Here is a 26,469-nt window from a genome sequence, read left to right on the forward strand (position 1 = left end):
ACAGATGTAGTGCAAATTTCATCAGGAGGCCCTTTTGTTCATCTTCACCACTCTGACATGTCAAACTAGAGGGATAACTTACATTATCAAATGTCTATGTAAAACATTTTACATTGGTAAAACCACTCAGGCTATCTGTTTTCGCATTGAGTATCATAGCTGTTTGAAAAAAAGCCGACTGGATGCTCCATTAGTGGCTCATGTTTTGGAAATGGGGCACACATTTGAAGAATTACGCTTTTATATAACAGATGTGATACATCAGAATTTGAGAAATTACTAACCTGATAATTTTATTTTCCTTAGTGTAGACAGATGGACTCAGGACCAGTGGGTTATGCTCCCCTGCCAGCAGATGGAGACTGAGCAAGCTGACTTCACAGTATATATACTCCTGCAGTGACCCCAGCCTGCCAGTATTCTCTTCAAAAGCCACTGTGGACAGACTAGTGAAAAACTAGTAAGTAAGTATATAGGTATCCCAGGCTAGGGACTGGATCCGTATCCCCCCAGGAGGCCTGTTACAATCAGTTGACAGCCGAGGGCGTGAAGCTGATTCCATCTGTCTATACTAAGGAAAACAAAATTATTAGGTAAGTAATTTCTCCGTTTTCTAGCATGTAGACAGATGGACTTAGGACCAGTGGGATGTACCAAAGCTATCCCCGAACAGGGCGGGTGGCTGCCTGCGGTCCAGTCAACACTGCATTTGCAAAGGCTGCATTCTCCCGAGTCTGCACATCCAGATGATAAAACCTGGAAAAGGTGTTTAAGGAGGACCACATTGCAGCTCAGCAAACGTTGATGGGAGACAACAACCTAACTTCTGCCCATGACACTGCCTGAGCTCTAGTGGAATGAGCTCTAACCTGAATAGGCAACGGCTTTTCAGCATCCATATATGCGGCCATGACCACCTCCTTAATCCAGCGGGTTATCATAGCCCACAAAGCTGGTTTACCTTTCTTCCTTCCACCATGAAGGACAAACTGATGATCTGACTAATGCAAAGTTTCAGAAACCTCCACATACTGCATGACAAGTCTCTTGATATCCAAGGAACACAGGAGGCAATACTCCTCTGCGTCCCTGACCTTATCCAGGGACAGAAACAAAATGGACTTATCCAAATGGAACTCCGAGACCACCTTAGGCAAGAAGGAGGGAACAGTATGCAACTGCAATGCCCCTGGAATCAGCCGAAGGAAAGGCTCCCATCAAGACAGGTCCTGCAACTCGGAAATGCGATGCACAGAACATATAGCCACCAGGAACACTGTCTTCAGGGTCAATAATCACAAAGAAAGGCTATGCAGTGGTTGAAACGTAGGGCCTGCTAAAAAATCCAGTACCAGGTTAAGACTCCACAAAGGAACCGGTGACTGCAAGGGAGGCTGAAGGTGCTCCACTCCCTTCAAGAAACGGGCCACATCAGGATGGGACTATAGAGACTGAAACATGTAAAAGCCACAATCTGAATCTTCAAGAAATTAAGGGCCAATCCCTTATTCAACCCATCCTGCAAAAAATCCAGATTAAGTGGGATCTTAACCGAATGAGGACGAACACCGCGCTCTTTGCACCAGGCCTCAAACACTCTCCAAACCCGCGCATATGCTAGAGAAACGGAGAACTTCCAAGCGCGAAGTAAGTAGCAATCACCGCAGAAGAATATCCACACTTCAACAGGCGAGCCCTCTCAAGGGCCAAACCGTAAGACAGAACTGAGCCAGATCCTCATGAAGGACCAGCTCCTGCTGCAACAGATTCATTTGCGGTGGAAGACAAAGGGGGTCCTCCACCAGGAGTCTCCGCAAATTCACCAACCACGGACGCCTGGGCCAATCCAGAGCCACCAGGAGTACTAGCCCCCTGTGGATTTCAATTCTGCAAATAACCCTGCCCAGCAAGGGCCATGGAGGAAAGGCATAACTCGTCTTTCAGGCAGACTTCTACAAGAGCACTGATGCCCAGGGACAATGGATCTCTCCTGCGACTGAAGAATTGAGAAAGCTTCGCATTGTGAGAAGTTGCCAACAGGTCTAGGAACAGAAGGCCCCAGTGATCCACTATCAGCTGAAATGCCTCAGTATACAACATCCATTCTCTGGGGTCCAGACTCTCCCTATTGAGAAAGTCTGCTCGTACACTGTCTTTTTCTGCAATATGAGAAGCTAAGATCATCTGAGGATGTCCTTTTGCCCATTCCATAAGTTGGTCTATTTCCTGCGACACTTGCTGGCTCTTGGTTCCCCCTTGATGATTGATGTTGGCCACCGATGTTGTGTTGTCCAACATCACAAGGACAGTTCGACCCAATAGTATGTGGCTGAACTGCAAGCATGCCAACCTGACTGCCTGGGCTTCCAGGCAATTGATGTTCCAGAGAGCCTCTTTGGCCATCCAATGACCCTGGGCCATTAGTTCCTGACAGTGAGCTCCCTAACCCTGGAGACTCACATCTGTTGTGATCACCAACCAGTTTGGGGAGGACAAAGAAACTCCCTTTTTCAGATGAGCCTCCTGTAACCACCACTGGAGGTGAGAGCAGATTTCTATCGGGAAGTGGAGCGAACCAAAATTGTCCTGAGACTGCAGGTTCCAATGAGACAACTGAGCACTGAAGAGGACGCATATGCGCCCTCGTCCACAGCACCACTTCCAGGGTTCCTTCCATTAAACCAAGCACATGTAGATGGCTCCACACCATCGGGCGGATAGTGTTCACCAACTGACTCATTGGAGACATCAACATTTGGATCTGTGTGTCAGGCAGAAAAATCTTGCCCAGCCTCGTGATGAAATGAACTCCCAGATATTCCAACAACTGAGAAGGCTGGAGACTGCTCTTGGTCAGGTTCACCACCCAACTGAGCTCCTTCAGCAAGGAAATCTCATTGTTGGTCACCAGACTGCTCTCTGCCAAAGACCTGGCTCAAATTAGTCAGTCATCCAAGTATGAGCATACCAGGATACCATCTTTTCTCAATGCCGCCACCGCGCCACGACCACCATGATCTTGGAAAATGATTTGGGGGCGGTAGCCAGATGAAAGGGCAGCACCCGAAACTGATAATGGTGACCCAGCACTGCAAAGCGTAGAAAACGTTGGTGCTACAAATGCATGGGAATATGAAGCTAAGCCTCAGACAGATCCAGGAAGGTCAGAAACTTCCCCGACTGTACGGCCATTATCACAGATACAGACATCCTATAGAGGGCAGTAAAGCTCACACAAGAGCATGTTGAAATGCCACCGCGGCCTACCATGCGGCGCGCCAAGAAAAGTCTACCACGGGGCCTAGCCCACCTGAGCCGCTCAACTCACCAGGCTGCCCAGGTCCCCTAACCCCAATAGGAGCGGGAGTGACACAGGGATGGCGCACCGAGCACGGAGACCGAAGAAAGGCCTAAAAGCCCCGTCTCTGCAGTGAAAAGTTTATTTTTATTTTTTCAAACTTACCGGAGCTCAGTGCTTCCCAAATGAGTACAGAGACGGTCTCCAGCTGCAGGGGGCGAGGGCAATTGCTGTCACCGCTGCACTCGGCTTCTGCACCCGCTGCCTTTCAGCTGTACAAGCAACTAAGTCCACGCCGAGAACTGGCTACCGGACCAAGGCACACCTCTGAGGGACCATGGAAATCACCTTAGGAATTCTCAAAGTGGGGAGGGACCTTTAGGTATCACTGCAGGAGAGTGGGGCTTTCATTTCTCAATATAAAATTCTCCTTTCAAAATTCACAGCAATACCCAAAGGGAGATGCACGTCCACCATCTGCTGGAGACGGAGAATACTGGCAGGCTGGGGTCACTGCAAGAGTATATATACTGCGACATCAGCTTGCTCCGTTTCTATCTGCTGGCAGGGGAGCATAACCCATTGGTCCTGAGTCCATCTGTCTACACGCTAGGAAATGGCATGGGGGTAATTTCCCTCGCTGTCTTTTGCAGATGGAACAATGATGGATATGTCGTCTAAATAAATACTTTGATGACTGTTGGACTTAATTCAGAGCTGGAGCTTCTTTGAGATTTTTAAGACTTATTTCTTAACATCTTGCGTGTGTTTGTTTTGTAGCAGTCTAGCTTTGCAGTGTTAATAAAGTTCTCTTTTTCTAGGCAGAGACATCAAATGTGAAATACGTCATCATCGGATATATTTTTACCTTTAAAAGCTTTAGATGGTTGAGTTGGTAGGCCTCGCTTAACCTGTTGGAGATTGATAGATCCAGATGGAGTGATCCTTTGAAGAGAAGATACTTTGCTGAAGATAAGTCACCCTGATGCAGGAGATCCGAAACGCCAGCTGACAGGGTTTTGTTTCTTTTATCATGTTCATTTTTCTAAGCTTTGCCTATAGGCATTTTTATCTACAGTATAAAACAGTGCTTAGAAAAAGTGAGACTTTCCATTGCTAATATCTAAATCTGTCTTCTTAATGGTCGAGGGTGGATGATAGAAAGGTCCAGGCTACCTTCTACTAAGGAGGTCTTACACATACACCCGGCTTGCTGATGCCCTTATTGCACAATATAATTTTTGTTTATATTTTACCTGATCATATTTTGTGTGATATTTCTCATTTGAGGACAGTGGTTTTTGCGGGTTGTTTGTATTTAGAGATTATGCACATAGATCTATTGAGTAATATGGTTTTGAAATATATCTATTGGAAAATATTTCATTGTAGGCAATGTTTTTGTGTGATATTGTAATAAAAATTTATGAGATTATAAAATATCTAAAAAAATGTGTGAAGATTCCTTTATGGCATGGTTATCTGTTATAGGGAATCCACAGAAATTATGCAGATGTCCAATTGATAATGATCATCCAAAAAATACAAACAAATTTCTTAGTAATTTATTAAATTTGATCTTCATTGTTTAAAAATTAGCGACAGCACTATGAACAGTATGTCATTTTATTTTTGGCAGAAAATTTACAGGATAACCTAAGGCTTTACTGATAGTTTTCCCTGTCAGGCATGGGAGAAGCGTCAGGTTTTACACTTAACTACCTGTGGGCTCTTTTGCCAAATCAGCACATGATGTCACTAATTTTTCCCCGCAAACAGCAGCAGATGAACGCATTTCACATAAACACATCAAGTAGTGCTACAGAAGTGTTAATAGCAGTAATTTAATTTGAATTTCTTCTAAACTGCAATGGAAAGACAGAAATGACTAAAAATAGTAAGGACAGAGTTGCTGCATTTTCAGGTCAATGTTAAAGACATTTACAGAATTAATTTTAATCTGTATATATAAATATGCTTAGGGCTTCTTAGCACCAGTTTATTGGTGACCAGCAGTGTATGAATCTGTATGCCTACTGATGTGTGCACTCATGAGGCTCTGGCTTCCAAGTGGGCTGGAAGGAGGATTTCGCATTGCCCTCCTGCCTGCATGGCAGGATGTGAACAATGGCGGAAAGCAGTTCATAGTGACATAGAATTGTCAGTAGAAAAAGACCAAATGGTCCATCCAGTCTGCCCAGCAGCAACTGCCACTCTGTGCAGGTTACTCTCAGGGTCGGTGGGAGAGGAGGCAGGGGAAACACAGCTTTTCCGGTGATGTTTCAATGGGAGACAGGTAAATTTAAATGTTTATAGATCATTTTTCTGCATTTTACAATTCATCCAGGTAGGAAAGAATGCCAAACAGTACAGAAAACGGTTTGTTGTATATACAAATCTTTCATACTCTATAAAGAATGTGAATAGAAAAGGTGCACAAGTATTTAGAACAGGGCTAAGTGTGCAGTGGCTAGTATGGCAGAAGTCCAGTGAACACATGGCAGTGACCACAGTAAGAATCTGACATGACTACCAAATTTCCGGGCCGATACAGTAAGGTGCGGTAGAAAGAGGTGTGTTAGGGCCGGGTGCACCCGTGTTTGCCGCACGCACAGTTCGGATCGTCTACCGCTCGATACTCTATTTAAATGGCATGCAAATGCAAGCGCTATACAGCGCCTATACAGTATCCTGGGTGCGCTGGTACCTGTCATATCAAAGGTCATTTCAAATGACCTTTGATATGACAGGTACCAGGAAGTGGATCCCAACTTTAACCAAAAAAAACCCTAAAAACCCTTCCTCCCGAAGCAAGGCAGGCGAAAAGCGACTCGACATGTAAAATATTGTGAATAAGTGTAACTAAAGTAAACTTACTTTTTCTTTCTTTCAGCCCTCTCTGCTCTCCTCCGGAGGCGCACACCGCGGCTCCCCTGCCTCCCGGGGGCAGCCGACGGCGAAAGCGGCTTCCAGCGATCCCCGGCGTGCGTTCGTCCATCTTCGCCGGCGGGGATCGCTGGAAGCCGCTTTCGCCGTCGGCTGCCCCCGGGAGGCAGGGGAGCCGCGGTGTGCGCCTCCGGAGGAGGGCAGAGAGGGCTGAAAGAAAGAAAAAGTAAGTTTACTTTAGTTACACTTATTCACAATATTTTACGTGTCCAGTCGCTTTTCGCCCTGCGCCTTGCTTCGGGAGGAGGGGATTTTAGGTTTTCTTTTGGTTAAAGTTGCTTCGGGAGGAGGGGAGAGAGGACTGGGGCTGCCCCGGAGACCGGCACCCATGGACGCGGCCAAGGCAGGTGAGCGGGGGCTGGGGGAAAGTTTGCCGCCTACCCTTACCCCTGCCTCTAACGCAGGGGTAAGGGTAGGCGGGTAAATTAGCAGGTTAAACGCGCGGCAAAACTGCAGGTTTAAAAAGCGATAATCGGGGCGCGCGTTACTGTATGGTAGGGAATAGCTAATCCGATCGTTTACATCTCATATACATGCCGCGGGCGGAAAGGGTTACCCGTTGATTTAAAGAAGCGGTAAGGATGGGTTAAAAGGGATAGTGAATCGCAGGTTGGACTAACGCGGCCAAATTGTGAGTAGAAAGCGGGTTAGAAGCAGGGTAACCGCGGTCGCACTTTACTATATTGGCCTGTTCATCAGTAGGTGGCCAGACTATCAAGAATCAGAGTTGTGATGACAAATTCAGTGGTCAAAGAGCATCAGTTTTCATAAGCAAGTAGCGAAACAGCCACCAAGCTGGGGAAGCATGTTTGAAGTTTTAATGATAGCTCTTGATCTATAACCCCGAGACCTTTAGACATCTTCTGCACTCAGATCTACACCTGTTATATATATGCTTAGTGTTAATTCTCTAAAAGGCAGTCACTACCTTCCACTCCCCATGCCAGCTGCAATAGGGAAAAGGACGCAAGTTCAACAAGCTTCCAGATTGCAAACCTGGCAGAAAATCATCACAGCACATGGTGCTGTTTCTGTGCATGATTTTCCCTCCTAATATTTCACTGACAGCTCACTTACCAGGTTAGAGAGAGCCCCTTGGATAAGCTGCTTTTGCACGTCCCTCTCTCTCTGTCTTTCCTGTAAGGCTACCAGCCTCTTTTGATTGTCCAGCATCTGTTTAGAATTAATCGAGATTGGAGATTCACTTTTCTTTACAAGGGAATCCATTAATGCCGACTCTCTTGTGTTTGGATCCTTCTTTGGCGTTACTGCAGGAGGTTGCAAACCTTTGGTATCATGGTTTGTGTTCTGCCATGATTTGACAGACACGAGATTGTCAGTTTTGCTGCCTTTCTCCTCAACACTAGATTTACTACTGCCTGTATCATTAATTTGGTCCTCGGTACCAGAGACACTGCTACTGGTATCATTGCTTTCTTCCTCACTGCTAGATGTGATGTTACTTTCACCATCCTCTGTGACATATCTCAAGGATTTAATTTCTTCTACTGCAGCTGGCCCTAAAACTGCATCTTTATCTTCTGAACTGCTGGAGTCAGATTCAATCTCCTCATGCCTGCTGTTGACTGCACTTGAAATCTTAAGAGCCTTTGTAGGTCCTGGTTGGATGTTTTTCAAACTCTTCTCCTCATCAAAACATAACCTGTGACTCATGGTTCCTACAAAAGAATTAGAGACTTTAGATGGAAGCTCTGTGGAAATCACTTCCCTACTCAAAGAGCCACTGGAAGATGAGCCCATAGGGGCTTTATTCATTGATACTTCAGAGGACTTCTCTGCCAACAGTGATCCTATTCCTTTAAAAGCCGGAAATTTAATACATGGCTTGCTTTCTTTTGGATTATCCTCGTCATCTGTGCTCTCCTCTTCTAAAATGGAAGACAATATCTCATCCGGTTTTGTTGGCTTTTCATTCACTGCTGATTTTTCAGATGCCTTCCAAGCACTTCTGGCCTTATGATCAACTTCCTTGTTAGCCTCGCATAGACTCTCACTGCTAGCTATGCTCTCTTTGCTTTCTTCACTAGAAGACACTGCAGCTAGTTTCTCCAAGTCACCAAAAGTCAATTCTAAGTGGTAGCAGTTTTGCATCATGGCTTTATAATCAGCATCAACTTCAGAATTACTACTTTCATCCTCCGAATCAGTTCCACTTCCAAAATCACTTGTCCCTGCTTCATCAGTGGCGGTGTCAGGCAGTGAACATGTCTTGCGCTCATCTCTATTGCTAGTTCTTAAGCTTGTAGAATTTATGTGTTTTTTCTCATTTGGAGTTGTACCTAGAGGAATAATTACTGAATCAATATTAGCTGTGCTCTTGGATACTTCAATCTGAAGGTCTTTTATTCTTAATTTCACTGATTCTGGCTTCTGCCGAGATTCAGTCTTCTGACTGCTCGGATTGGGAGCTTTTATCATTGCAATAATTTCATCTGTATCTGCAGAATCATACTCGTTGTCCTTTTCAATAACTTCAACACTGGCTTTACTTTTTTGAGAAACAGTCTTTGTTGTGGCTGGCTCTGTTAAAGCCCAGTGAGTTTTATACTGTAGCTCAAAAGTATCTCCAACAACTTCCAAATTAGAATCTTCATCCCATGTGCTTAGAATCCCCTTTTGCTTTTCCACCATGGCATTAATTTCTTCTTCAGAATCAATGTCGCTGTCAGATATGCTGCTTCTAAGCTTTGGATAACCTAACTTGGAAAATGGGCTTTGGAGCATTTTCCCTTGCAGTTCATTCTGTCTTTTGGATTCCAAATGGTTGCCAGAACTTAATGATGCAAGAAAATACTTATTTTTTTCACTGTCCTGGATCCTAGGCTTTTTAGTTTGAATTTTAGGAGTAGGGAACTCGCCACGACGTTTCTTGCTTATGTCATCATTCCCCTCTTCCAGGTGCCATGTAAGTTGGGATATTGCAATTGTGTCGCTAGAGTCACATTCCAGTTTCCTAATGTTATGGCAATATTTTGATGGATCATATTTCATAAAGTTAGCTCAAGTTAAGGATTAAGAACAAATCATAACAACTTACATGGTAAAACAGTTCTTTTAAAACTAATGGAAAAATGTGCGCACTTAGGCAGGGGCGGCTCAAGGCAATCTGCTGCCTGAGGCGAGGAATGAGATGACGCCCCCCCCCACCACCCCTACCCCCCACAAAGCACAATGCAGGTCAAATCACCAAGATGGTCCTGGGAAGTGGGGGGCAAGGGTCCCCTTGCAGTCTGTCCCTTTCAATGATTTGAAATGCTGTGGAAGTGGGCAGGCAGAGGTCAGAGTTCCCAGATAAGAATGTCAGTGAAAATATTTCTATGAAGCTGGGAACCCTATCATCTGCTTCCCAACCATTTGCATCCTGGAATGTGGGAGATAAGTGAATGGCAAGGGTCTGTGCATAGCGCACGCTCTCAGGGATAGTGCAAGAGTATTAGGCGCTCTGCGAACCTTACAGCCTTGCACCCATCCTTCCCAGCTCTCACCACGCACATAGTTAAAAATTATGCATTTATAATAACAGATTTTATATGAAAAAAGGCATTCCAAGTACAGTTTTCCCAATTTAAAAATATCACAACAACATGGATATTATATTTATGTGCAGTGCTGAGGTGACAATGAGGAAACCCTGCAAAAAAGACACTTGGACACGAATATGCAGGAGATAAAATTTGCATGACATGGAGGCAGTGCATGCAAATTTAGCTCATGCATATTCGTTGTGGATATCCTGAAAACGTGACTGGTGGGGGTCCTCCAGGACAGTTTGGGAACCACTATTCTAGACCATTCTTCAAGCTTCACTAGATCCCTCCTCATGTTTTCCACTTTTTCCTGGGTGTCTTACCTTTTTGCAGATTTTGATATCAACTGCAAAAAGACAAACCTTCCACAATGTTATTTACAAAGTATTGAAAAGAACCAGCATATCACTAGCAACGCTCCTCTTCTCGGAGTGAACTTCATTTACTACTGCCCTTTGACGCCTCCCAGTCAGTCTCTTTAAGGCTGCTCAGTTTACTTATAAGTTGCCTGTGTGGAATCATGACAAAGTACCAGTTCCATTCTAAACTCTGGGTTGAGATGAAGAATTACCCTATAATTTATGATTCATAGGAGGAGGAATAGCCTAGTGGTTAGAGCAGTGGACTATGAAACAGGAGACCAGGGTTCGAGTCCTGCTGTCGCTCCTTGTCACCTTGGGCAAGTCACTTTACCCTCCATTGCCTCAGGTACAAACTTAGATTGTAAGCCCTCTGGGGATAGAAAAATACCTACAGTACCTGAATGTAAACCGGTGTGATATCTCGATTGAGATCGAATGTCGGTATATAAAAAATAATAAATAATAAGTCAATTATACAGAGGAAACTTGTTAAATGTAAAACCTCAGGGTAAATAAAATATGAATCTTACAGAAAGCCTGCAGGGAAAGAAAAATCAAGGCAGAATGAACTTTTTATGGATGCTCTTTACTGAAAGGATATTTTTCTTCTGTGCTGGCCTTTAAGATTAAGGACAGGTAAAACTCTTCCGAATTTACTGACGACCCAGCCCTGGAGGAATTAACAATAAAATAAATGTTTAGTGTGAAATGATGCCAACTACAAGGTACATTAAAAGCACATGCTCTCTCAGCAGACAGAGATGTGACTGAGAAGACTAACGCTGAAGAGACTTCTATTGCTGATGCTCCAGATGTTGCACAAAGGACACTTTGCTTCAGGAATTTAAGCTAACCCCATCCATGTGTTCCCACCATTGGGACTTTTAGATATAAAACATTATACTTAGCACATCAAATTATTATTCACAGTTTTTCTGTAAATACTTGTCTTGCCACATTTGATAATTAACAGCAATATTTATACATAAACAAAACTGTCCTCCTTCATAGCTTGTGCCATGCCTGTTGATCCAGAAGTGAAGTAATAATTACAGACACTCGGGATCTTCATCAAGTCTCTTTATCTCCTGCTCATGTAGGCCCTGATATAATAAGATGCGCTGGGCTGTACACACAGTTTTATCAACAAATCTGCACACAGTTTTTGGGTGCAGGCTTTACTTCTGATGCATTAAGGAGTTTTGTACACAAAAGAAAAAAAATATATATACGCACAATTCTGCATAAACTGGGTACACGAGTTAGAGCACTCCGCCATTTAAAACCCATGTTAATGAAGGCATTAGCTATTACTCCCTGACGCAGAGAGGTGGGAAGGCTTAACACATGGTTTCCCAATGCTGGAAATTTAATTCCTGGTCAGAGCTGGATTACAATTATTTAGACTAAGTTAGTCTATGGAGCTGAACCAGGAGTTTGTGGTGTAGGGGGTCCTGCACTTGGAATTTATATATGTTTAAAAAAATTCTCCTATCCAACTATAGTATCACTTTAATTTCTAAGGCTGGATATTTTCACACCTTATGGTCAGGCACTTCAGTTCCTGGTACCGCTTTCAGCTGAAAATCCACCACACCGGCTTTTATCAGGGACTGAACAAGGCTGGACTTCTTGTCTGTTTGAGGCTTTTTTTCCTTTTCTTTTATTTCTTGTCTCTCTTGCGCCAGCCTGAATAAAATATTACAGGTGGTTTTCAGCTGTGACAGCATTTCAATACAAAAAGGTGTAGAAACAATTAGGCTACACCAAAGCAGTCTGAACAGCAGAGGGAAGTCCGGCAAGTCATCACTAGGCACAGCAACTTTCACTGGACACCTGCTGCAGATGTGCTGAACTTTGGCTTGGTAATGTCTGGTAGAACAAGGAAAACCACAAGCCTGTTTCCAAATTACACATGCACCCAGAAATAATAAATTGGTTTTGAGGTCAATTTTCAGCTTCCTTGAAGAGCTTGCAGGTTAATTTTGTACCTACAGGCCTACACTTAGATTTTTAAAGGAAAACTAGATATGGAGTTTCCCTTTAAAAATCACTTCTCTGGAAGGGGGCTGCAAGTAAAATTTCCCTGCCAGGAAATGTGTTTGGGGAGTTAAAAAGGTACTTTGCAGGACTGTTCTGGTCCCGTCCCCAGCACTGATCCTTTCCCCACGGAGAGGGGAGAACTATTTTTAAATGGATCTTCTTTGCAGTCAAACATCCATTTAACCTTGCAAATTTCTTAAAAAAAAAAAAAAAATGCTCCCTATAAATATCAACTGACGCCTGAAGCTGACAGACTGGCACCTATTCCAAGATTCCTGATGAAGGACAGGTGGAAAAGGAATGTTTTCTTAAACCCTGCAAAACAAAAAACAAAAAAACCTTAATTCATTTTGATTAGTTATAATCAAAATGAGTGTAATCGCATCACATCAAACATGTGGAGAGGAACCCTTTTTTTTTTTTTTTCCCTTAAATCAAGGTTTTAGCTCTAAAGCAGAGCTTCCCAAACCTGACCTGGGGACCCCATAGCCAGTCGGGTTTCCAACATATTCACAATGAATATGCATGAGATAAATCAGCATATACTGAATCTCCATTAAATGCTAACTTATCTCATGCATATTCATTGTGGGTATCCTGAAAACCCAACTGGCTGTGGGGGTCCCCAGGTCAGGTTTGGGAAGCCTTGCTCTAAAGGATAATTGGACTTTTGGCATCAGATGGAAACCACAACATGAACCTTCTCTGAGATCTTATTACTTACCCTTCATCCTACTCATGCCAAGAGACTTTTCTTGCCCATTTCTGTACCCCAGAAGAAACAGTTCCACTCAGAGTTGAAAGAGGTTAGATAGAAACTGTTTCCATATATATGAACTCAGGGAATGAAACATTACCAGCTAGGTCACTTATAAGCTCTGACCTAAAAAAGATACTAAAAACCTCAAAACTTCTTATATTGTACTCTGCAACCTATTGATATTGTGCAATTATAAATAAGACTAACTTAAAAATTTGTTTTTAACAAAACATCCCATATGTGTGTGTTTAATAGATAAGGCAGGATACTACTCAAGGTATTCTATACAGCAGTAAACCCCCCCCCAAAAAAAAAACAAAACAGTGCCTGAGCTGCATTATAACCTATTTCTTGAGCTACAATCTTGCTAAAAGGGCTCCCAAGTCTAATTTTTCTTTCACATTTATCTTTACAAAAATATTCTGAAAAGAAACTAGCGATTCTAATTTTCAATAGTCTGTGCAAGTCATCAAATGCACATAAGCTTGGCCACAGACATTTATTTTTATTTATTTGTTGATTTTTATATACTGACTTTCGTCGGATCATGCTGGTTTACATTGTAACAAAATGACAAGAGAGAAATACAACAAACAGGGAAGGGAAGGGGGGGAGCAGTAATGAAGGAGGAGAGAGGACAGCAGTAGGAAGGATAGCGAAAGAGAGAAATTTGATAGGAACATTTGAAGAAAATAAAATTAACAATAGACAATATGTACAGGTGGGCGGGTAGGTACCAGACCAGTGATGGCAGTGACAGGGAAAGGGGGGGGAATGGTAGGGTAGGCTTAAAGGAGGGTGAGGGGAAACTTATAACAGAATTTAGGTGTCATTGCTTGGGAGGGGGAGAAACACTATATTTTGGAGTCTTTGCTTGGGGTGAAGAAAGGGGGAGAAGAGGAGAGGCAGAGAGGAGGAGGGGGAAAGGGTGGGCTGCGGGGTTAAAGTCAAGCTAAATTTGGTCAACATCTGGGTATGCTAATGTAAAGAGCCAAGTTTTGAGCCCTTTTTTAAATTTAGACAGGTTAGGTTCTAGACGGAGGGCAGTGGGCAGGGTGTTCCATAGGGAAGGGCCGGCGATAGAGAAAGCCCTTTCTCTGGTTGAGGTGTGGTGAGCAATTTTTAGGGAGGGGGTGTATAGGGTACCAGCAAGGTTGGATCTGGAGACGCGGATAGATGATCGGAAAAAGAGGTGCATTCTCGAGCCAAGCATGATTTTGATTGTACAATAAATTGTGGAGGATGGCGAGTGTTTTGTATTTTATGCGTGAGGATATGGGTAACCAGTGGAGGTCTTTTAGGATGGGGTAATGTGATCCGATTTACGTGCGTTTGCTAGGATTCTGGCCATGGCATTTTGTAAAAGTTGGAGGGGTTTGATAGTGGAGAGAGGGAGGCCCAGCAATAAAGAATTGCAATAGTCCAGTTTAGTTAAAATAGTTGCCTGTAGGACTGTGTGGAGGTCTTGGGTATATAGCAGGGGTTTAAGTTCTTTAGGATGTGCAATTTGAAGAAGCCTGTTTTTATGGTATTGTGGATGTGAGATTTGAAATTTAGATATTTAAACTAATATTTTTTTTAAATTGTGTGGCAGGAGCTGCAAGGTTTAGAAAATACCATGTATTTCTGCACTATATATATTTTTGTTTAATTTAAATTTACAAAAAAAATCTTTAACAAAATGTAACCAATCCCAACATAGGCCATAGTTCAACTGACTTTCTGCACTATATATTTTTAATGCAAGAAAACACATACTTTCTCTATCCATGCACTGTAATTTTAACATGTGTACGTAATAACCCAGAGTTCTACATGGAGGCATGTATTTTATAAAGAATGCATATACTCCGCTTCTGAAGAAACTTGTGAACGTACTTGGAATCACCAGTTCATCGACACCTCCACCAGTTCACCCAGATCCCCACTACTTAACCCAGGCCTCTCGAAAGAGCCAAAAGCTGCACACAAAACAGTGCAATTTCACTTTTACAATTTTATTAGCAGGTGTATAAGTGTACGGACAAGTTTGGTAATATATATACGGCTTACAAAATAGCAACTTCGGTGTGTACTTCTAAACTCTGCAACAGAACAACACTAAAACCACCCCTTTTCTCCCCATTTACATATACACATGACACTGCAGGTACACATGTAGTCACAATGGGTCTGATTTCAAAAGTATTTACATGCGTAAATGCACTTTACTTGAGTAAATGGCTTTTGAAAATTGCTACAATAGTATGTTACATTTACTTTGTTACATAAGAAAATTAGGTCTTACCTCCGATAATTTTCATTCCTGTAGTACCAAGGATCAGTCTAGACTCCTGGGTTTTGCCTCAGCAGTTGGAGACAGAGCAAGATTTGACAGGCTCCGTCATATATACCAGGGTGCCACCCACAGCCTGCCAGTATTACGTCATGTCAAAGCAGAATGAACCCCAACTGTCACTAACTATATACAGGAAGATCAACCGGAAAACCCTTGGGTCACTCCCCTTCAACAAGGATCCGACCCAGACCAACATAAAGGACAGAGAGAATCAGCTCAACAGAGCCAACGAATTCAGAGCAAATTTTTGAACAGTGGACTCTCCCAACTTAACACAGCAGTGCGTGGGACTGTGGACTGATCCATGGTACTACAGGAACGAAAATTATCAGAGGTAAGACCTAATTTTCTTTTCCCTGTACGTACCGGATCAGTCCAGACTTGAGTACTGGCAAATATGCGAGAAAAGGACAGAAAGGTTAGAAAGCAGATTCAGTAATTAGCAACTGTGACACGTTATATTCAATAAATGTTTGCCCTGTTCTGTTATGGCATCTATTTAGACCCTAACAGCTCTTCTTTAATCTATCACTGAAACCTGGTTCAAACAACATGACACTCCCCTTATCAACCAGTTACCCATAGATACTTATGATATTTTCTCAATCCCGAGGAAGAAGAAGAGAGGAGGCGGCCTACTCCTGGCTATAAAAAAGGACCTCCAACTAGTGTCTCATAGATGTGACATCCCCCATCAATACGAAATTGGATATTTCAAATCTAAACTACTCCAACTCTGTCTTATATACACACCCCCTGGTCTTCTAGAGAAAGATTCATCTCCTCTGATTGAATTCTTCACAAACTCACTTTCGCCAGACCTACCCACAGTCCTCCTAGGAGATTTCAATTTACACGTAGATACCTCACCACAGTCACCGGCCTGTGAAGCTTTCTTGGCCTCGCTCGAAGCTATGGGCTTCCAACAGATAGTAAACTCCCCCACACACAAGGCTGGCCACACCCTTGACTTGATTTTTATAAACTCGCCCATCAGTGTGAACAGTCCCCCCCTATGTACATCAGTACCCTGGTCTGATCACTCATTGATTGAGACCAAACTATCGCTCCCTCAAAGCCCTCTATCCACGCCCAGACAGCCTATTTCCCTTAGATTCCACAAAGCATGCGATGTAGAAACCATTGCATTAGCATGCTCTGACTTAGACAAACAAATTGATCTATCCTCACCAGATAACGCATTATCCTCATGGGTGAACTGCACACGCAGCATTGCCAATGTGCACTGCCCCCTGATAACAAAAACAATCAACCCTTACAGAAAGAATAGGAAACCCTGGTACACTCCTTTCCTTAGAAATCTCAAAATCCAACTCAGAGCCACGGAAAGGTCATGGCGCAAACTCCAATCCCCCGCAACCAAAACTCTCTACTATCAACGTATGCATGATTATAGAAACTCTATTCAACACTCAAAACGAAAATACTACGCCAATAAAATAAATGGGCTGCAATACAACCCCAAGGCTCTTTTCTCTATGGTCGCTAACCTTACTTCTCCCATACACACACAACAATCAGCTACACCCTCCACAAACCGCTGTAATGAATTAGCGCAATTTTTCAAAAACAAAGTATCGTCCATCACAGCACAATTTTCACACAACAACCTCAATATCTCTCTTCCCACCATCAACTCCCCTAGCTCCCTTTATTCTTTTGAGTCCTCATCTTCCCTGGAAGTAGAAAACATACTTAAGAAAATGAAACCTTCCACTCACCCCTCGGAAACTATCCCCTCTAAACTCCTACTTTCTATACACAATGTGATCGCCAAACCCCTCTCAAATATTCTTAACTGTTCCCTAGAACATGGCATTGTCCCCAATGCTCTGAAACAAGCCATAGTGAAACCACTCCTCAAAAAAGCCAACCTTGACCCCACCACCCTCTCTAATTACAGACCAGTGTCCAACCTACCCCTACTAGCTAAAGTGCTTGAAAAGCTCGTGAACACACGCCTATCTGATCACCTGGAACAAAATAACATCTTCCCTCCAACCCAATATGGTTTCAGGAAGCACTTAAGTACTGAAACTTTGCTCCTCTCCTTACACGATACCCTTATCAAAGGAACTGACTCAGGATCATCCTATCTTATCGCATTACTTGACATCTCAGCTGCGTTTGACACAGTTAATCATGATGTCCTCCTCAGCATACTCAGAAATATTGGGGTCACTGGCAAGGCCATTGATTGGATTCAATCATATCTCCAAAATCGTACTTTCACTGTCACTATGAACAATAATGAATCTGACCCCATCAGTCTCCCCCAAGGTGTTCCCCAAGGTTCCTCACTCTCATCTACCTTATTTAACATTTACATGCTCCCCCTTACTACGCTCCTCACTAATCTACACATCAAGCATTTTATTTATGCTGATGATGTACAAATCATTTTCCCCTTCTCGGACACCATCCAAACGGCTCTACACAGCTGGGAATCCTGTCTTTCCTCTATCAACCAGCTCCTAAAGGACATGCACCTAGCGCTTAACTCCAACAAAACTGAGCTTTTAGTCATATCGAATAAGCAGCCACTCCCGGTCATCCCCCCTGCCTACTCTGCTACTAACTTCCCACCTCACACTCGCAACCTAGGAGTTATTATTGATAATCACCTCTCTTTCAAACCATTCATCAAATCCATTATAAAGGACTGCTACTTTAAACTGCAAACAATAAAGAAGCTCAGACCCTTGCTACATTTCAATGATTTCCGTACAGTCCTTCAAGCTATTATCTTTTCAAAGATTGACTACTGTAATGCGCTCTTACTTGGCATTCCCGCAATTCACACTAGACCACTCCAACTTCTACAAAATGCCGCCGCTCGCATCCTGTCAAACACAAAGAAAAGAGATCACATCACCCCCGCACTTATGGAACTACACTGGCTCCCTATACAGTCACGAATTCTTTATAAAACTCTCTCAATCATACACAAAAGTCTATTAAACTCCAACCTCAACTGGCTCAACCCCCCCCTCGTACCCCGTACCTCCAAGAGACCTACACGCCCAGCACTCCAAGGAACACTCCAAGCCCAATCTATTAAATCCTTTAAGCTTTCCTCCACTATTAACAGAGCCTTTTCTCTGGCCGGCCCCACGATATGGAACTCTATGCCCCATGATATTCGCACTGAGACCTATACCCCCGCTTTCAAAAAGAAACTTAAAACCTGGCTCTTCCAACAAGCTTACTCCATCACACCCCCTATTACATAACTCCCCCCCGACCCTTACCCTTACTCGGATTTCCTGTTATGACCACCTCTATGCTTGGCGATTTGGTACTGTGCACTAATTCTGTATATAGTTTTGATGTAAATAGTTTTGATGTAAGGGCTCCCCCCTAATTTCAATTATATGTTTCCTAGTTCAGTATATTATCTGTTTTATGTAAGGGCCCCGCCCAATGGTTTTGTGTTCACTGTAAACCGATGCGATGTGCGAACGGTCATCGGTATAAAAGAAACGTTAAATAAATAAATAAATAAATAAATATTTATACCAACCAAAAAACATAAGCAGTTTATTAAATTAACTGTTGTCTCTTCCAAGATAATTACATCAAGTTTTCCTCCAGTCTTACCTGTGTAAAAAGCTCTCTTTGGCCAGCTCGATTTGTAATGTTCCACCTTTCCATTTCGTCTTATTTAGAATGGACATACCTATCAAACAACATTATTTGCACAAATGGAAAAATGTACATACTGCAGTGCAAAATAAATCATAAAACTGCTTAAAAGCAATGGCTTTACAATCTACCATCTAGATTTCAGCACAGGGAAGACAAAGACGTGAGTTGCTGAGAAAAGATAAACCTGGTTTCCCAGCTGTGCTATGGTCAGCAGATGCCAGCCTCCCAGCTCTATAACTATGCTACTCCTGACTACAAATAGGATAAGAAAACGTGTAACTCCACCCTTATTCCAGAGGTTGTCTCTTCACATGCCCACTTTATTCAGAGGCTTGGTTTGCTGGAAGAAATGTGTTTCTTTGCTTTAGTTTGTTGATGTGAAAACAAAAGAGCAGAGATACTGAATGCCCTAACCCCACCAGTTATTCGAAAAACTAGTGCTCAGTCATTCCCAGGGGACAGCCTTTAAGAAATAATATTCAATGAATAAGGGTGGCTAAACACTTACATTTGTGTTTAAGTCTTCCCTGTTTTTAGAAAGGGCATTTTTGGCAGTTACTGAGAGCTTGAGTTGAAATAACACTCAAAGATTTGCCACAAAGTCTTAGCTCTAGGACATTTATTTGTTCTATCCTCATCTTTTGTGTAGCTGTTAACAGTTATTATATTATTGCTTGACCAAATTCATGACATGCTTTCATTAGAGCAGCATCAAGTGATACATGCAACCAATGAATTGCACAAAAACAATACTTAATCCTAGAGCAGGCAAAGTCTTCCATACTTACATTTTTTAAGTTCTGTTTCTGAAATGCTAATGTTGAGATATGCAAAGGTTTTTGTCTGGTTTCCTGCAAAACAAATTCAGATGTAGTTATGAGCTTTGGTTTGCATCTATTTTGACATCCGTTTGGTCTCTAATTACTAGCTAAACTACAGAGGGAATGCTTAAATCTCTGCAATGGAGGTCAACAGCAATTGGATAAGAGTGCAGTACAAACTCCAACCACTTAGTGGGATTCAAACCAGCCACATATAACAGTTATTCCTCTCCTATGTAGAAAGAAGGGAGCTATGTTTATCATAGAAAACCCACTTTCCCCCTTTTACAGTGGATTCCAAAATCAGAAAATCATGTTAGGTAATAGGTATCACTTGTATAGGAGCTGATGATGTGTAATAGTAGCTGCCTTCCCTCTCCCTTAGTATATACGGTAAGTCATGTCATAGAGCACTAAACAAAGATGGGGAAAGACTGCAACCCCTGCCATTCTTTTTCGTATAGGAGAATGAAAACATTAAAGAAAGTATCAAAACCACCTTCATGCCTTTTTATCATTACAACATGGCGCATAGCAAGCATTCACAATTTGATACCTTCAGAATCTCACTCTAGTGTTTTTGGCGACTATAGTTCAATCTTATTCTTTACAATAAATAACTGGAGCAGTTTATTCCTCTCATCTTCTGAAGCGGGCATCATGCAGCAGCCTTTTAATAAAAAAACATTTGAGAGGAAGAAAACAGGTTCTTCCAATTCAAAGGTGAGAGCACACTATGTGTGGCAAAACTACTAATCTGAGCAGCTACAATGCAAAGTGAGACTACTGAAGGGGGGGGGGGGGGGGGGTAAGAAGGGTGGAGGCAACCGTCACCTCCAGTTCAGTTTGGACCATACCCTGTCCAAAGGCAGCTAAATGAAGAGCTCTGAAATGGAAAGCATGTAAAATCTAGAGTGACTGTGCCCAGGATACAAACACTTCTAGACACAAACAAACACTTTTTGATGCAATAATATTGGATCATTTATCAAGCATTTTTCTTTTTCACCACACAGTGGTGCTTTTCGGATAATATGCAACTGGTGATTTGACCGACAATTCAGTGAAAAGAGTAATCAAGAGAAGAAATAGCCTGCCAAATGACAATCTTTTTGAAGCAGAGAAAACTAAAATAAACACAGATTTTTTAAATTTAGTTTTTCTTTGTTCATTTTTTTAATTAAGCAGTTGTCACATCAGCAGGTCCCCGATGGGGTTGAACGGCAGGGTGCTAACCTCATATATTTAACCGGATTCAATCTTAGCCAAAAATAGCGAGACAGGATCATCCTTAACTCATAGCTCCAAACCTGATCTTTGACTCTACCCTTGATTTTAGCCAAAAGGCCATGCTGATGCCAGTCTTTGAAATATGGGACGCTGCACACAATCACAAAGCAAATTTACATTCTGCAGCAATTAGGAAACAGCTGCTTAAATCACATACAATTACTTGCTACGAAATATTTTCTTCTGTAAAACTGAACTCACTTTCACAAGTAAATCATACAATATTTGATCTGTTGGTAAATAAATTGCTCAAAGACTCCTTTCTTACGACAATAAAAATAATTTCATCATTAAGTCAGCAAAAAGGATGAAAATTTGAAAAGCAATTTCTGAGTCTTTGTTCTTAAGCCAAATCCCTGAAACACATATTCCAGCTTGCTTGTATTGATAATTATCTCAGTCCAGCAGAGATTTATTCTTATGCATAATTTCTTGTACGTCACCATTTTCTGAAAGATACTCATTTCTGAAATTTACAGAATCCTGAAGCGATTTTAATAAACCATTAAATGGGTTCAGTTCTGGAGGCCATACTGCCAAAAGAATATAGATAAGTTATTGGTGGTCCAGAAAAAGGCAACCAAAATGGTGCACTGTTTGCACAAAAGCCATGGGGGTGAGACTTAAGGACCTAAATATGTATACCTTAGAGGATAGATGGGGGGGGGGATATGGTAGAGATATTTTATTTTGTTTAGATTTATATTCCGCTTTTTGCACTTTTTTCAGCGCTTCAAAGTGGATTGCATTCAGGTACTGTAGATATTTCCCTATCCCCAGAGGGCTTACAATCTAAGTTTGTACCTGAGGCAATGGAGGGTAAAGTGACTTGCCCAAGGTCACAAGGAGCGACAGCAGGACTCAAACCCTGGTCTCCTGGTTCATAGCCCACTGTTCTAACCATAGCAGTGGGCTATGGTTAGGTTAGGTTAGAATTAAACCTTTTTCTATGGAAGTCAGTTACAGAACTAGGGGTCATGATACAAAGTTCCACTGAGAGTAGATTCAGGAACAATACCAGAAAATATATTTTTCACGGAAAGGGTGATGGATGCCTGGAATGGGTGGTGAAAACTAAACCAGTAACAGACTTCAAACGTTATGGGATAAACACAAAGTTCTTACTTGCAAAAAATGAAGGGAGAGTGGAAGCATGACCTAGTGGCACCAGAAGCCATAGTGTAGCCTAGGGGTAATTTGCATGGAGTGGCAGTTATGACTAACAGCAATGGTATGACAGCATCGAGCTTCCAAGAAGGCCCTGGGGTAACCAGTATGGTGCTGCAGTGATGACCTTAACAGCAGTAGTATGGCTGCATTGGCCTTCCAAGGTTTTGCTGTAACTGGTATGGAATGATCATGATTAAAACTCAATGAGCACAGGGAGACTGGGAGTTTTGACAATTGCTTTGCTAGTTTTGTTGGCTGTGTGGATTATTAGAAAACATGGCAGGGGACTTGGGTGTTGGGTTTAGTACTGGTCTTGCAAGAAACAGAGGAAGATGACAAAGCCTGAAATGACAAAGGCAAGTATTTTAACAGATTCTGGGTATACCATGGACTGATATGGAAGGTACTGGTAGGAGAAAGGTTGAAAGTTCAGGTAAAAGATGTTGGGAGAGGGGTGGGGCTGGTATTGGGTTCAGTATAGGAAACTGGTGTGTTCATTTAACTCCAAATAAAGAACTACAGTTATGCAGACTGGATGGACCAATCTGGGGATTTCTGCCATCATTTACTATGTGTTGCGCCCGGTCGCAGACGGCTGCGACCTCTCATGTTCACTTCTTTTTTCCCTGCACCGTCAATCATTGGGAGAATGGCGGCCTCCGCCAACCAACGCCGACTTCCCCAGAATGGCGTGGGCACTGCTGACCGCCATTTTACTTCCGGCATCACATAGGCACGCGCGCGCAGGGCCTCCTTATGTATGCGTCATGGCGGGAACCTCGGGGGCGTCCCCTCCCAATGACGTCAGTCCGCTGGGGGTACTTAAGCTGACTGACCCATTGCTAAGACGAGTTAGCAAGGAGTCCTCTCATTGTTAAATCCGCTCTAACTTGGATCTTCTGTTCCAGAATCTCCTTATGGCATTCGGACGCTCCGAGTACCCGCTCCATGGGGGCTCTTCCGCGTCTTGACTATCTGCTCCTCGGAGGGCCTATCTACCTTGGACTTATGCTGACTCGATCCTTGAGTATTTCTGCTGAAACTTCCTTGTGTGAGTACCTTCATCATCTTCTTCAACACTGCTAAAGACCCTTCGGTGTACCCTGTGCCTCTACCGCTCTTCAGCATCTCTACTCTGCTCTACTCACCCGGTGCCTCAGGGTATTGCTTCATCTACGCAAGATCTACGGCTTGGTTCCTGTCTCACTGACCTCTGCCTCCTAGACACCTACAGTACAGCTTCCTCAGCGTACCCCGCGCTGCGGGCCACTACCGGATCTTCTCATCATCAATATCATCTTGACTACTTTATTTATTTATTTTATTTATTTAGAGTTTTTATATACCGGCAATCATGAAAACATATCTTACTGGTTTACATAAAACGGGAGTGCATTATAAACATAAAACTAGATAAACTGTGTTTATTGCATTTCCTGATCCTCGGATTATGCATTATCTTTTCTCTCTAATAAAGTCTCTCTCACAGCTGTGTCCTACGTTGCTGAGACCATGCTCACCGACGGTGAGGCCCATGGGGCTCCTCCCTGTGGGCGGAGACATCTCTCACCTCGGCCCGGGGTTCACAACTTTCACCAAAAACCATAACACTATGTTACTATGTAAATAACATGAGTTGTCACATCACCTGTAAACAAGGTGATTAGTTTCTCATAAAACCATCTTCTTCAGATAACCCACTTTGCGATACTCACCTTGTTCATCTTTTCTGGAAATAATTTCCACATCTGTAACATCACCAAACTTATTAAATCGTTCTTTGAGTTCAGTCTGAGAGACTGTGTGGCCAAGTCCTCCAACATATAATCGCTTCATTTTGTTTTTCTCCATTTTGGCATAAGAGGAGATTTTCTTGAAATGCACAATCTTTAAGGAAAAATAAAACAAAAGTGTATGGAACAGAATTTCTTGTTCAATAACACAAAACAACTAGAAAGTTCAGTGTCAGATGCTGAATCATTACTTTAGAGTGCTGCAAAATGTGTGTCTCTGAACTGGGTCAGGGGGATCACAGGTCTATTTTATTTAGATCTGTCTTCAGCTGAGTCGCAGGAAGGCCTATCCTGGATACAATTTACAATAAGAAAAATGTTTATGCACCACTGGGTCTGAGAATTAAATAAATACTTTATTGGATTTACAGCAGGGCTTCCCAGACTTGTCTTGCTAACCCTGCACTTGAGGTAACTCCTCTCATATGGTTATTGGGGTCTTCCAGACGTTGAAGTCGATCTCAGGTGGTGACTCTCCTCCTCTCTGCAGCTGGTAGTGCAGTTTCTAGGTGGAAAGCTCCAAACAGAGGATCACATAGTGGAAATGGCTCCACATTGTCTGCTTTATTACCCATGAATTACACAATTTGCATTTCGCAGGTGCAATTAGTTCAGTTCTCAATTTCTGAACAGGAGCAATGCAAAGGGAAGGGAATGATGAATGTCATAATGCCTCTGTATTGCTCCATAGTGAGATCGCACCTAGAATATTGTGTGCGATTCTGATTGCTGAATCTTCAAAAAAAAAAAAATAAAAAAAAAATGATATAGTTGCACTGGAGAAGGTACACAGAGGAGTGACCAAAATGATAAAGGTGATGGAACAGCTCCCTATGAGGAAAGGCTTAAAGGTTAGGGCTGTTCAGCTTGGCTTAAAGGTTAGGGCTGTTCAGCTTGGCTGAGGGGGGATATGATAGAGGTCTTTAAAATCATGAGAGGACTAGAAAGAGTAATGTGAATCGGTTATTTACTCTTTCAGATAATAGGAGGACTAGGGAGCATTCCATGAAGTTAACAAGTAGCAAATGTAAAACAAATGGGAGAAAATTCTCTCACTTAATACACAATTAAGCTCTGGAATTTGTTGCCAGAGGATGTGGTTAGGGCAGTTAGTGTAGCTGGATTTAAAAAAAAGGTTTAGATACATTTTTGGAGCAGAAGTCCATAAACTACTATTAATCAAGTAGATTAAAGAAATAACCACAGCTATTACTGTCATTAGTAGCATGGGATCTATTTAATGTTTGGGTACTTGCCAGGTACTTGTAACCTGGATTGGCCACTGTTGGAAACAGGATGCTTGGTCTGAACCAGTATGGCAACTTCTTATGTTTTTGGTAAAGGTAGTACAATGCCAATTCCACAGGCACTCTATCAGCACCCTCTCACTTCGAGTCTAAATTATGGGACTACAAGCATTTGGCTAATTCCTGTTTCATTTCTTTTCTTGATCAATTGCTACCCACTCTCCGAGAAGATGAATCCTTCTACTTAGATAGTTCACACAGATGTTCTTTATTTAGTCTCTCTTCCCTGTTCTATGCAGGGTTGATCCAGTCCTGGTTTTACCCCACTGCATTCCTTAACAAAAACAAAACTATAAGACTCCACGTGCAATGGGGTAAAACCAGGACTAGATCAACTGTCCTAAAGATATGGATCCAGTTGATAACCTTAGCTCCATGATGTTGGGTCCTTCTTCCATTTTCTCTTACCACTGAGAATGGAATACTTCTAGGAGATTCCTATACACTTCATGCAAACTGCTTCCAACTCACAACACTCATACTCTCTCTGCAACGTGCCAAATCAATCTTGGCTAAACCACTAACTGTCCTTGACAAAGCTGACTAGAACATCCTTAAAGGAACCAGTAAGCAGGATTTCCATCTTTTTGAGATACATTTGCACATATGAGGTCACCAATATTCAAATTCAGGGCCAAATTGTTTGGGGGAGGGGAAGAGGGAAAGCAGGGCATTTGCTTGGGGATCTTACACCAGGGTCCCCTTGGTGAAGTTGAGCGATGTCGCTATAGGCCAGGTTTAGGAAGCTCTGATGGTTATATATTTGACAAGATTAAGTGATCATTTGAACTCATTGCACTTCTATATTGAATAAGCTCAAAGAACATTTTCTTGCCTATAGTGAATCGTGACAGCAAAATATATTTGCAAATATAGTTATTTTCACCTGCTTTAAAGCCACCTTATCTCACTTGCTCCAGAAGAAACACGTCCTACAATAATGTACGATGTCATTGTTATTGAACACAATATCGCAGTATTTGGTGCCTAAAAAAAAAAATAAATAAAGATGCAAGAATTACGAACTCCTTTAAAAGAAGACCACGTACAGGAACATTTGAACATCTAGTACTTCTACCGATTAATCTTCCATGCTTCCCCCCACCCCGTTGCCATTTCCCCAT

The 26,469-nt window shown here is 42.4% G+C and overlaps 1 protein-coding gene across 4 annotated transcripts in view; it reads right to left on the bottom strand.

The window, feature by feature from the left end:
• Window positions 1-26,469, bottom strand: part of NOL8 (nucleolar protein 8) — a 107,445-nt gene that overhangs the window by 80,649 nt on the left and 327 nt on the right. For 2 of the 4 annotated variants that reach the window (XM_029599373.1, XM_029599370.1), the window contains exons 2-8: window positions 26,232-26,332; window positions 23,961-24,132; window positions 19,753-19,815; window positions 18,917-18,995; window positions 11,696-11,843; window positions 10,756-10,824; window positions 7,322-9,259 (exon numbers count right to left, since the gene is read on the bottom strand). In XM_029599373.1, the coding sequence (XP_029455233.1) occupies window positions 7,322-9,259; window positions 10,756-10,824; window positions 11,696-11,843; window positions 18,917-18,995; window positions 19,753-19,815; window positions 23,961-24,096 (2,433 nt within the window). In that variant the 5' untranslated portion in view covers window positions 24,097-24,132; window positions 26,232-26,332. The remainder of the gene's footprint in view (window positions 1-7,321; window positions 9,260-10,755; window positions 10,825-11,695; window positions 11,844-18,916; window positions 18,996-19,752; window positions 19,816-23,960; window positions 24,133-26,231; window positions 26,333-26,469) is intronic. The other 2 variants (XM_029599372.1, XM_029599371.1) reach the window with 1 other exon arrangement.

Source organism: Rhinatrema bivittatum, chromosome 4 (assembly GCF_901001135.1).
Source record: "Rhinatrema bivittatum chromosome 4, aRhiBiv1.1, whole genome shotgun sequence".
NCBI classification, from domain to species: Eukaryota; Metazoa; Chordata; class Amphibia; order Gymnophiona; family Rhinatrematidae; genus Rhinatrema; species Rhinatrema bivittatum.